The sequence below is a fragment of the Epinephelus moara genome, chromosome 16 (assembly GCF_006386435.1).
Source record: "Epinephelus moara isolate mb chromosome 16, YSFRI_EMoa_1.0, whole genome shotgun sequence".
Lineage (NCBI taxonomy): Eukaryota > Metazoa > Chordata > Actinopteri > Perciformes > Serranidae > Epinephelus > Epinephelus moara.
The window spans coordinates 2,266,588-2,279,340 of record NC_065521.1 but is presented as its reverse complement, the minus strand read 5'-3'; the positions used below and the strand labels follow the sequence as shown (position 1 = coordinate 2,279,340).

The 12,753-nt window shown below is 44.1% G+C and overlaps 2 protein-coding genes across 2 annotated transcripts in view; both read left to right on the top strand.

The window, feature by feature from the left end:
- LOC126403042 (IQ calmodulin-binding motif-containing protein 1-like) overlaps nt 1-3,820 on the top strand; it is an 8,286-nt gene extending 4,466 nt beyond the window's left edge. Inside the window, exons 5-13 of the mRNA XM_050065442.1 lie at nt 17-222; nt 300-403; nt 490-608; nt 735-801; nt 1,077-1,152; nt 2,752-2,906; nt 2,981-3,118; nt 3,216-3,372; nt 3,495-3,820. Of these exons, the coding sequence (XP_049921399.1) occupies nt 17-222; nt 300-403; nt 490-608; nt 735-801; nt 1,077-1,152; nt 2,752-2,906; nt 2,981-3,118; nt 3,216-3,372; nt 3,495-3,748 (1,276 nt within the window). The 3' untranslated portion in view covers nt 3,749-3,820. The remainder of the gene's footprint in view (nt 1-16; nt 223-299; nt 404-489; nt 609-734; nt 802-1,076; nt 1,153-2,751; nt 2,907-2,980; nt 3,119-3,215; nt 3,373-3,494) is intronic.
- A 1,709-nt stretch (nt 3,821-5,529) lies between these two features.
- Nucleotides 5,530-11,902, top strand: LOC126403338 (uncharacterized). Its single transcript, XM_050065936.1, has 3 exons — nt 5,530-5,845; nt 9,260-9,410; nt 11,825-11,902. Exons 1-2 carry the CDS (start codon nt 5,584-5,586, stop codon nt 9,295-9,297), a joined length of 300 nt encoding a protein of 99 aa, XP_049921893.1. The 5' UTR covers nt 5,530-5,583; the 3' UTR covers nt 9,298-9,410; nt 11,825-11,902.
- The last annotated feature ends 851 nt before the right edge of the window (nt 11,903-12,753 follow it).

Here is a 12,753-nt window from a genome sequence, read left to right as displayed (position 1 = left end):
TCTCTGTCTCTCTGTCTCTGTCTCTCTCTCTCTGTCTCTGTCTCTGCAGGGACTTTCTCTCCGGGCTGAGCGACCACTCCATCCTGTTGCTCCTTAATGAGGCCGTCGGCCAATTAGCAGTCAGCGCTGACCCCTCGGTGGGCGGGGCCTCTGTCAGACTGATCCTCCTCATGGCCAGTCAGCAGGAGGCGCGGCTGCAGCCCCTCCTCCTCAGCTTCAGAGGTCAGAGGTCACATTAATGACATCAGTAACCTCTGGGTCACATGTAGCGAGGGTCAAAGGTCACGCTGTCTCTGCAGGTCTGGACAGCCTATTGGACAAAGACTGGAGGGGGCGGGGCTTTGACCAGGACGTGGATCAGCTGATCGCACTCATCCAGTCTGACTCGAGGAGTCGGCCCCAGGTCTGTCTGTCTGTCCGTCTGTCTATCTCAGGATGTAAAGCACCTGGTCTACCTGCTGACCTCTGACCCCTCCCCTCTGTGTGCAGGTGTGTGCTGACCGTGTGCGGGCGGCGTGTGTGATCCAGGCGGCGTGGAGGTCGTATCAGACCAGACGCAGAGTGAAGAGCCTGAACAGAGCCGTCAGTACGCTGCAGAGGAGATACAGGTCGCTGTCTGTCTGTCTGTCTGTCTGTCTGTCATGTCTTTATGTGTCATGTCTTTATGTGGTGACGTTTAACAGCGCACTGTGTGTGTGTGTGTGTGTGTGTGTGTGTGTGTGTGTGTGTGTCAGGGCGCGGAGGAGGCAGCAGCAGCAACAGAAGGAGGCGCAGCGATGGGAGGAGGAGCTGAAGTATCAGGTGAGAGTTACGCTGCAGTGTAGGCACATCTGCTGTAGTAATGCCTGTGTGTGCGTTGGTACGACTGGTATATGAGGACATTTCACTGGTATTCTCATGCACCTTATGAGGACACCAGTGATTTATGAGGACAGTGCCCGTGTCCTCACAAGTCAAACACTGTAGAAGCACTTAGGAAGTCGTAACAAACTCCCCCCCGCTTTTTCTGCGTATGTCCCCTTAAATGTCTGTGTTATCTGTGTGTGTGTGTGTGTGTGTGTGTGTGTGTGTGTTAGGTGTGTGTGAGACGTCAGCAGGCGAGACGGGAGTTCCACCAGAAACAGAGACGACTGCTGCAGCTCCTTCCTCCTGGTACACACACACACACACACACACACACACACACACTGTTTCATAAGTCTTGTAAACGTGTGGAAGAGTTTTGTGTGCTTGCATTTTGCATTCAAATCTGTGAATTTGTTAAAAAATATTTGAAGAAATGAATTTTAGTTTTGAATCTGTGCAGAGATCTGTAGCTGTGCATGACATTTTGTGAACACATGAAAAAGATTTGCACAATCATGAAAATGTTTTGAAGTTACGCATCAAATTTTCACAGGTACAAAACAGTAAACACAGAACTGAGGCTGTGTGTGTCAAAAATGTAAAATAGTTTTATAAAAATAAAAAATTACTTCTGCCTTCAACATCCAGCAAGAAATGTTGGTTGGATGTCTACTTGTTATGGTGTTTGTCAGTCACAGTAAAAATGTGAATGATTTGACCTGAATGTAATTCTAATGTCTACAATAACCTGGATTTCACAACGAATTTCCCTGTGTTCTGTCCTTTTTTTTTTAATACAAAGTAATTTTAGTTCATGGGCCACATACTGCGCAATTTGATCAGATGTTGGCCAATTAACCAATAAATAACACATTCCAAGTAAAACTAGCCGTAAAGTATTAGCTGTTTATAAAACATCCATTTACATCCAAAAAAGCCTGACAAGTATACTACTCAGCAGTGGCGTCACCAAGCATTTTTTTACTCTAGCCCCGAACGTATTTTCGTTGATGCACACCTATTGTGAATCAACGAAAATACGTTTGTTTGCAATGACAACCATCTTAAACCTCCCAGTGCAACGGCACCTCTGCAGCTCCGCAGCTCTGAAACCCCCTTAGTAGGGGCCCCACCCCTTCTTCTAACGTTAGCTTGAATCTGATGCGCGCGAGGCAGCAGGCTTCTCTGTATTACAAGTGCATTTATTGTCCATACTCGTGGCCAGCGCAGAGTCGCCGCGTTTAAACTGTCTCTATCTTGTACACACAACTGTCTGTTTTGTTTTTGTCATATATTTCACACTCCAAACTGACCACACACACACACACACACACACACACCATCTATATGTGAAGCAGATTTTCTCTTCTGTGCATTGGAGGCTCTATCTCCGCAACGGATTGGTCGATTTGAGTGATTGACACCTCGTTTAATTAGTTAGAGCCAATAGAATGACACTATACCCACTAAAACGAGATTGACAGCACTGTAAGCCAATCAGAGTCAGCAGAACGCCGTTGTGGGGGAGGTGCCGGTTTTTACCCCAGAACCTAAAGCCCGTCACGTTCGCCCGGATTCATTTGAACAGAAAATTACAGAGAAATATTACAAATATATTTTGGCGAAAAGATTTCTGCTGTTGTTCTTTGGCCTCTCGCTCTCTGATGGTTTGATTTAGCGTTTGATCTCAGCATCCTGATTGGCTTTTCACAGGAACGTTTCAAATGGAAGTCGAAACTACTTGTACTTGCAGATTTGATTTATACCTGAAGGTTGATCCGTAACTGTGGGACACACACAGCTTCAGTTCTGTTTTTATTCCATAGGTTTACATCACCTGACTCTGTGTGTGTGTGTGTGTGTGTGTGTGTGTGTGTGTGTGTGTGTGTGTGTGTGTGTGTACAGACCAGGTGCAGTGTTACCTGCAGGAGTGTGAGCGCCGGGCGGCCGTGCTGATCCAGAGCTCTTGGAGAGGCTTCAGAGAGAGACGGCGTTACAACAACGACACACAGAGAGACACACACAGACGGCAGCAGGCCGCCAGGACGCTGCAGAGAGCGGTACACACACACACACACACACACACACACACACACCTGGTCTGCAGGTGACTGATGTCATCTCTCTGTTCCAGGTGCGTCACTTTCTACAGAAACGGCAAGCAGCAAAGGCCCCGCCCACCACGTCTTTCTGGATTGGTCAGAGCGGTTTGACTGACAGCCGGAGGGCGGAGCTAAAGAGACAGGTGGAGGAACACGTCTGTCTACGTCCTGTAAGACGTCTTAATGTTTACTACCACAGCATTTCAACACACACCGGCTGTGTGTCTGACACATTACCCATGATGCTCTGTGTGTGTGTGTGTGTAGTCGTCCTGTGTGTCCCGTCAGGAGTGTGAGCGCCTCCACGAGGAGGTGCAGCTGCTGCTGCTGTCGGAGCTGCAGAGAGGAGAGCGTCCGGGGAGGGAGGAGCAGAGGCTGGAGGCTGTGCTGGCTCACACACACACACAGCTGGAGCTGCTCCGAGGTCTCACACACACACACACACACACACACAGGAAGTTGTCTTCGTAACAGCGAACACTTCATTTTCTTCTTCATTAAACACAAACGTCTCCAGCTTAAATAAACTGTGTCTGTCTTTTACAGATGCCCCGCCCCTCTCGGTCGTCACGCCAACAGACGCCGACTCCTTCCTGAGCCCCTCGGGTCCCATCGCCGCCCGTGCCCGTGACGCCCACAATGCGGCGCTACAGGCCAGCAGGCTGCCCTGGTGGAGGACGCTGGGGGAGACGGCCGGCGCCGTGGACACATTCAGCCCCTCCCACCTGCAGGAGCTGGAGGCGGAGCTAGGGGGACTGTTTGTGGGCGGGGTCAGTGAGGTGGACGGACTGAACTTTTAACCTTTAAGTACTGATCTGTGCTGAGTGTCAGGTCGACCACATGAGTCTAAATAAAGTCAAACTGATCTGTCACCTGCTCGCCGTACGCTCCTTTATATTCACACTCATTTATGATGGTGGTGATGATGATGGTGATGGTGGTGATGATGGTGGTGATGATGATGGTGGTGATGATGGTGATGGTGATGATGGTGATGCGGATGATGGAGCTTCAGCAGGTTTATACCAACACAGAGGAAACGCCTCCTCTCTGTTCCAAACCAGTAAACAACAACATGTAAACAGCTGTTGGAGCTGTGATGACCTCACAGCAGGTTCCTGTGTAATGAGCGACATCACACAGCAGAGGGAGCGCTTGTTTTCCTCCTCTGTGCAGCCCTCATGGACCGACCCTGTGTGAGTCGCTGCGTCCTGTGCTGTGACACCCTCAGTGTGTATCAGGACTCTTTCTCTCCAGGTAGAAAACACCTCCATGGTCTGTCACTTCCTGTGATGTCACACTAAGTTTTATCTCCACCATGTGTCAGTGCAGAGCTGTGTGTCGATCACACGTATTGATTATTGATCTGAGCTGCCGGGTCAGTACAGGCTCAGCAGATGTTACATAAGCAGCTGTCTGTCCTTCTGTTTGTTTGTCTGTTTGTTTGTCAGAGGGAAACAACTGCAAGAGAGCAGCGCTGGAGACGAGCAGGTAGGACATCTGTCCGTCTGTCTGTCCGTCTGTCTGTGTGATACTCAACTACATACTGTGTTTAAGGTCCTGCTCTTAACTTCAGTATGTAAAGCTACTGTAACAAAATATCTGTCTTTAAACGTCATATTTTAGAGGAAATATGAGGCTGTGAACTTGTGTATTTGTACGTGTTCTACTCTGACATCGCAAGCACAGGTGTCCTTCATTACAACTCACGTCTGAAAGAGCAAAAATTCAATGCTTCACATTCATGGAACAACCTTTAACATCACCTTCGTTCAAATGAAAAACATTAAAATAAAAATAAAAAATAGGTAGCTAACTGCCAGCAGCTAACAGGTACCTGCTAACAGCTAAATATAGGTAAGATGTAACTACTAACAGCTAACTGCTTAAAGCTAACAGGTAACTGCTAACAACTAACTGCTTAAAGCTAACAGCTAACGGCTCCCAGCTAACAGGTAACTGCTAACAACTAACAGTTAACTACTAACAGCTAACTGCTTAAAGCTAACAGATAACTGCTAACAACTAACTGCTTAAAGCTAACAGGTAACTGCTCCCAGCTAACTGCTAAAAGCTAACAGGTAACTGCTCACAGCTAACTGCTAACAGGTAACTGCTCACAGCTAACAGGAAACTGCTGGCACAAACGTCACTGTGACTTCTCGAAACATGTTTTTGCCATAACTCAAGAGTCCATGCTTTAAATTGGAGAAAACTGGACGTGATTCTCGTCTCTTCCTGTTTTTATTGTTTCGTAATGAAACAAACACGTCGTCTACGTATGTGACCAGACAATAAACTAGGTGGCGCTAAAAATCCTCCACAGGTCAAAGTCCTGCGTTCAAAACAAAATCATGTTTGTATTATTATTTTATGTCTCATTTATTTAGAATATTATATCTTTGGTTTTCAGATAAATGAGATGTAGTAAAGTATGAGGCGGAGAATAAAGTAACAGTACATGAGAGCTGCACTGGGAGGAGGGGTTGAGGTGAAAGAGTTAATCTGTGGAGGAATGTGTGCAGAGTGTTTCACCTCCCCTCACTTCTCCTTCTTCTCCTCTCAGCTCACACTTCCTCCTCTCCGTCAGGACGACGTGACCTTAACATCCACCCACCATCCGTCGCCCGCAGAGATGCCAGGGACTCTCCCCAGGTTCCCCACCATGCCGGCTTTGCTCGGCTCCCTGCCCCGGGGCATTGACGCACCCAGTCTACCCCGAGGCATCACCATGCCCAGTCTGCCCAGTTTACCCAGCATGCCCCGAGGTGTGACCATACCCAGCCTGCCCAGGGGGATGTCGCTGCCGGGGGCTGTCGCCATGTCGACCGTGTCCCAGGCTCCCCGGAGGCTGCTGCAGGACTGCTGCTCTGTGCTGGACCATCAGACCCCCGGAGGTACCACTGATACGGAAACTCGTCTTTGTTAGTGTGTCGAATCTCTTTCAAAAACCATAACTTTCAACTTTAGTCTAAACCCGCACTATGTGTGTATAAAATTTTTTGTATTTACATTATGTATTTAACATTCATAAAACCAAAAGTATCAACTCCAGTATTCATAGTAAAGGCTGTGGTAGGATATGGTAGATTAAAGTAGTGAAGGAGGGAGTCAGCTGTTGTTGTTGTGTAAATGGATTCAAAACCTCTCAAACTACACCTTTTCCCGCCAAAACCATGAGTGATACCACCAGAGAGAGGAGATTCTCCTGAACGCATAGATGTCTTTTTTATGTTTGTAGTGTCAAAGATGTGATCATGGTCGCAGGTTAGAAATCTGGTGCCCCCAGCTGTTTTCCAGAAATTTCTCATCTCAGTTTACATAGGGGTGAATGAGGAAAAAAATTGGCGCTCCCTTCGCCTGGAGGCTCACTGAGCCGGATGTGTAAGCGTGAGTGATGCTATCATCACATGTCTGCGACCAGCACCAATTTGCCTCCATTTTGATATAAATTTGTATAAATTCTGTATGTAGAGTGAAAACTGTGACACTGGGCCTCATTCACTAATATCTGCGCAGAAATGTTCTTACTCTCTGCAAAAAATAAGTACTTGCACAAAATCACCGTCGGATTCATGACACGTGCGTACCGGCCAATTTTGTTCCCACCACCGTGCGTATGTTAGTAAATCAGAACCATTCTAAATTGACAGGCGCGTGTCCGCGATCTGCAATCAGCATACTACCACGCCTCCATTTCTCCATATAAGGAAACCGCTTGCCTAGAGTTGATTCATGAATGAAGGAAGCGGTTACGCGAGGAGAGAAGTAGTAAATTTCACAGTTTGTTAGAAGCGATGGCGCCGGGTCTTACAGGAATGCCATGGGTCATTGTAAGACTGTGGAGGACACAGCATGCCAGGATGATCTTGCACACCTTCTCAGGCGTATAAAGTAGTTTGCCACCGGCCGTATCCAAACACATCCAACGGCCCTTAAGCACGCCAAAAGTGCGCTCTACGGCGCGTGTGTGGGCATGTATGTTATTATAGCGCACCTCTTGAGGGGTTTCAGGGTTTGCGTATGGTGTCATCAGCCATGTTTTAAGGCTATATGCCCGGTCACCCAAACAATATAACATTTTAACATTAACAGAATAGAGACTTACTGAAAATACTAATTTAAAACAACTGAAATAAAAGACTAGAACAAAAGATGCTCACCAACAAGCCATCCACTTCTCACAGCCCCTGCCTCCAAACGCATTCCACTGTACTGTTTTGCAAAGTAAATGAGTCGTGGGTGCCTCCTGGCCAGCGGGCCACAGCCTTAAGGATATGGCAGTCGGCATTACAGATCATCTGCACGCTGATGGAGTGATAGTTTTTCTGTTCATGTTATTGTTAATGTTTTAATTGTCACAATGATAAGGGTTAACGTGTGTCAATTTCATGGTAATTTAATCCATTTGGCTAATATATTAGTAAATTAATTATTTTAAAAAATGTTAATTAAATCTCTTTTTCATGAATGTGGTTTTATAGACTCTGCATGTACTTAAAAGGTATGTTTGCATTTTTTAAGTCAGTTCGGCCTTCCTCATTTGTGCGTACGCATGGTCTGAGGAAGTTCTAAATTTGTTCGCAGAGTAAGAACAAATTCGTGTAAGAAAATATTGATGAATCCCGGATTTGTGCGTCAAACGACCGTACGCACAGTTTAAGCACAGATTTGTGTGTACGCACTGTTTGTGAATGAGGCCCAATGAGAGCAAATTGTTTCAGACTTTTTAAGATCTTCCAGCCCCTTCACACTCTAGCACTCTAGCAATGATGTCACCACTCTAGCAATGATGTCACCACTTTAGCGATGATGTCACCACTCTTGCTCTTTCCCATAAACACTGAATCTGAAGCGTCTAAAAAACAAAATGAAATACAAACTGCAATTTTTTAAAAACCAAACTAGATGTATATATATAAAAAAACCGATTCAGCCCCGGTAAAGTTCAGAATCTCACAAGCTGTTTAAACTTTGATTTTTTTTACGTCAAACTATGGCGAGTTGTTGTGGAATACAACATGCTAACGTTATTAGCACAAGCCTATGGTATTTTACATTGTATAAATTAGCCTAGCTGCTAGCGGACTTTTCCTCCACTCATATGAAGCCAGGGACAACAGCAGCATTGAACAAAGGTAACGTTACAAGTTTCGGCTCCATTACAACTCACAAGGTTCACTGACAAAACAACTGTCTTTGTTTTCCAAACAAATACAACATGCTAACGTTATTAGCACAAGCTTATGGCATATTTCCACTGAGGGACGTGGTTTCAGTTTACAAACATAGACAGGAAGTCTGCATCTGCTATGGTGTTGGAATACAACGTAGACTCTATGTCGAGGCAGAGGGAAAAAGTATTTCCTGTTATAGGGATGAATAACATCATGTGTATTCAGGGTTATTATGACCACCTTCGTTAAATAGTTAAATTTAAGATATCTCAAGAACACTTTGAGGGAATTTCTTCAAATTTGGCACAAATGTCCGCTTGGACTCAAGAATAAACTGATTACATTTTTGGTGGTCAAAGGTCAAGGTCAGCTTTCATCTGTGTCATTTTTGTGAATGTGATATCTCAAGAAAACAAATTTGGCACAAACGTCCACTTTGAATCAAGGATTAACTGAGTAGAATTTAGTGGTCAAAGGTCATGGTGAACTTGTTTGTCTTATTCTTATAAATAAGATATCTCAAGAGCAGCTTAAGGGAATTTCTCCAAATTTGGCACAAATGTCCACTTGGACTCAATAATTAACTGATTACATTTTTGGTGGTCAAAAGTCAAGGTCAGCTTTTATCTGTCTCATTCTCATGAACACGATATTTTAAGATCACCTTGAGGGAATTTCTTCAAATTTGGCACAAATGTCCACTTTGAGTCGATGTCGCCAGGCTAATTTTTCCAATGTAGAATACTATAGGCTTGTGCTAATAACATTAGCATGTTGTATTTGTGGGGACAATGTGTCCAGATAAAGACAAGTGTCCTGTCTGTGTATGTTGTTAAAGTGAAGCTGAGTTGTGTGCTTGTGTTGTCTGGGTGTTTGTGCCGCGTTGAGTACGACTGAAGCAGCTTCAGTCCTGCAGGTTTCTGATTTGTGTTTCTGCTGGAATGATAAATAAATCCAGAGCAGATTATTGAGCGCTGAGCTGCTGCACATGGCCTGGATCTCACTCACACACACACACACACACACACACACACACACAGTGAACATTAATACTTCTCTGTTTTCAGTTTCAATAATAACAAGCAGAAATAATCTTGAATCTCTTAAACATCGTTTATTCCAACATTTAATCAGAACGTGGAGATGGACGGTTTTCAACTGACCGTGGATGAAAGGGGCGGGGTCAGTGTGCAGAGGATTAACTACAACGTGTGTGTGTGTGTGTGTGTGTGTGTGATGGAGGTGACAGTGTGGATGTGAGCTGCAGGAGTCGTCTTCATGTACGGTGAGAAACATTCATATATATTGACTTAATATTTTCATCATGATAAAAATATTTAGAGCTTAACGTTTAAAAACAGATTCATAACGTGTAGAACTCAACGTGTGTGCTTGACATGTGTTGTCATGTTTACTGATGTGACGTGTTTAAATATTAACATGCTGCTTAAAAAATGTCATGAATCCCTTCAGATGTTATTATTTGACTTTTTACGATCGTTTTAATTAGATAAGTAATACACAGCGGAATATGTTAAACATTTAATGCAGAGAAAGGAAATGAAAGGACAAGTGTTGGTGGACAACTCGTGAGTGGGCGGATCTTTGTGGAGAGTGTGGCAGGAGAGATGCACACTGGTACATGTCATGTAACGCAACTTGACCTTACATCGATATAAATGGTGTCTTTGGACTGTGGGAGGAAGCCAGAGCACCTGGAGGAAACCCACACTGACACGGGGAGAACATGTCAGAGCAGCTGGAGGAAACCCACGCTGACACAGGGTGAACATGTCAGAGCAGCTGGAGGAAACCCACGCTGACACGGGGAGAACATGTCACAGCACCTGGAGGAAACCCACGCGGACACGGGGAGAACATGTCAGAGCACCTGGAGGAAACCCACGCTGACACAGGGAGAACATGTGGGAGCACCTGGAGGAAACCCACGCTGACACGGGGAGAACATGTCGGAGCACCTGGAGGAAACCCACGCTGACACAGGGAGAACATGTCGGAACACCTGGAGGAAACCCACGCTGACACAGGGAGAACATGTCGGAGCGATGTTGGATACATGGATACAAAGTTAACAAAGGAACAACTCCTCGCCCAGTGTTCCAACATCTGCAAACTGCAACTGCTTACACAACTAGAGGTTGATGAGGTGCAAAATACGAACTATCCCCACTGGGACCAGTCAGCTGATGTTCACCACAGCAACAGAGATGCCACCATATATGGTGGTTAGCAACCTCACAGCAAGAGGGTTCCTGGTTCGAACCCAGGGTGGGGGGATCGTATAGTTGTCTGTCTCTATGTGTCAGTCCTGTGATAGTCTGGTGACCTGTCCAGGGTGAACCCCACCTTTCACCCAATGTCAGCTGGGATAGGCTCCACCCCTGGCGACGCCCAACAGGGTAAGTTGTTATGGAAAATGACTGAATGAATGAAAAATATATATATAAATGATGAAGAGGCTGCAAGGAAGTCAACCATAGCCACCACCTCCAGAGAGTAAGGCAAGTCCTGAGGAGTCAGCTGAATGGTCCAAACAAGGTCCACATGTATGCACTGCCAGTCATCAGATACCCAGATATATGTGTGTGTGTGTATATATATATATATACACACACACACACACACACATATATACATATATATATATATATATATGTGTATATGTGTGTGTGTGTGTGTGTGTGTGTGTGTGTGTGTGTGTGAGTGTGTGAGACAGCCTGTCACATGTCACGGTGCGGATTTGAACCTGCAGTGACAGTGTGGACTCTTTAAGCTCACTCTAACTAAACAACAACATAAACACATTATGTAACAAGCCAGCGCAGGATTAAGACGTAGTATTAATGCCACTGCATTGTAGTGTGTGTCTGTGTGTGTGTGTGTGTGTGTGTGTGTGTGTGTGTGTGTTATGAGTTGGCAGCTGTCCATTGGCTGATCTCGTTTCTCCTTTAATCTCCCCAAACCTCCAGCCCGATGACACTGAGCACTGAGCACTTAGACTGAGCGGTAAAACTGGAGGAAACTTTGGGAGGAAACCAAATCAGAGGTCGACGGACTCCCTGCTGCCCCCCTGAGGCTGAAATAAGGATTTATTGATTGATTTAAAACAAGCTTTTATTTTGAAATTAATTAGTGTGTTTGATCTAAGAAGCCTCCTGTTTGAATATGCAGTCGATTTCCTCCATGTTTCACTTGTGAATCAATTTTTTTTTTGTAAATCTCAATCCACAAATCAATTTTTAGTAAAGCCACACTGATTTTTTATTTATTTATTAATTGTTATTATTATGATTATTATTATTTTTTTTTTTACATGAATTTCAATCCACAAATGAATTCTTAGTTTAGGCACAATGATTTAATTATTTTTTTCAATTTGTGTATTTCCAGATTTGTTTTGTATTTGCAAAATATTTTCTTTTCTTTTTTTTGTATTTTTCGAATATGTTGTACAATATTTGTTAATCTGTTCACACAAATTATATCGACATTCATCTTACACCATATATGCCTATACTTCATGGTATTGTGTTTTGTGAAAGGAATTGTAACTGGTTTTGAAAGACGCTATAGAATTATTGTTATTACCTGTCATCGGGGTGCTCCAGCTTCCTCCCACAGTCCAAAGACATGCAGGTTATTTGGTTAATTATACATCACCTGTGCTTCTGGTTGCAGGGCTATGCGGTTGCTGCTGGGCATTGCGTCCTCGCTACAAGCGACTGGTTGATAATATTTTCCCAGAAGACCCGGAGGTAAACACTTCTATGTTTAATTAAAGGGTCAGTTCACCCAAAACGACCTTCGTCTGTTGGCAGTGGTATCCATCTGTACAGATAGTTGAGATTGGTCAACTTTTTTAGACAAATCCCTAAAACCTACTTCCATTGATAGAGACACGTACAGGTGACATAACGTGTTCATTTGGGTAAAATGACCCTTTAACATGAGCAGGTGATTTTGTTATTTCTCATGGTCTGCCTGCAGGAAGACAAAATTACTTTAACAAAACTTTGCTTTCTCATTACACACTTTAACGTTACTGCTTTTATTGTATTATTGCTACATGGCTTTTTGTGTATTTATCATGATTCTTTCATCATATTATTATTATTACATTATTAGTATTTAACGAAATACTCAGGGTGGGAATCACCAGATGACCCATGACACGATATTATTGTGATATTGTGATATGCTGAGTTTTGCCATACAATGTACTGCGATTAATTACCTTTTTTTTCCAACTGCAAATTATTTTCCAAGGAAAAACACTGTCACCAAAATGTCCCCATAAACCCTCTGAAACTTTTAGCAAAATGTCTCCATACACCCTTTGAAACTTTTAGCAAAATGTCCCCATACACCCTTTGAAACTTTTAGCAAAATGTCCCCATAAACCCTTTGAAACTTTTAGCAAAATGTCCCCATACACCCTTTGAAACTTTTAGCAAAATGTCCCCATACACCCTTTGAAACTTTTAGCAAAATGTCCCCATACACCCTTTAAAACTTTTACCAAAATGTCCCCATACACCCTTTAAAACTTTTAGCAAAATGTCCCCATACACCCTTTGAAACTTTTGTTGTGTGTGTTCAGGACGGGC

What these genes read in the sequence shown, in the direction of transcription:
- LOC126403338 (XM_050065936.1), top strand. Translation starts at nt 5,584, where the DNA reads ATGCCAGGGACTCTCCCCAGGTTCCCCACCATGCCGGCTTTGCTCGGC. An exon ending in GGACCATCAGACCCCCGGAG is followed by an intron (nt 5,846 to 9,259) that starts GTACCACTGATA and finishes ACATTTAATCAG; the next exon opens with AACGTGGAGATGGACGGTTT.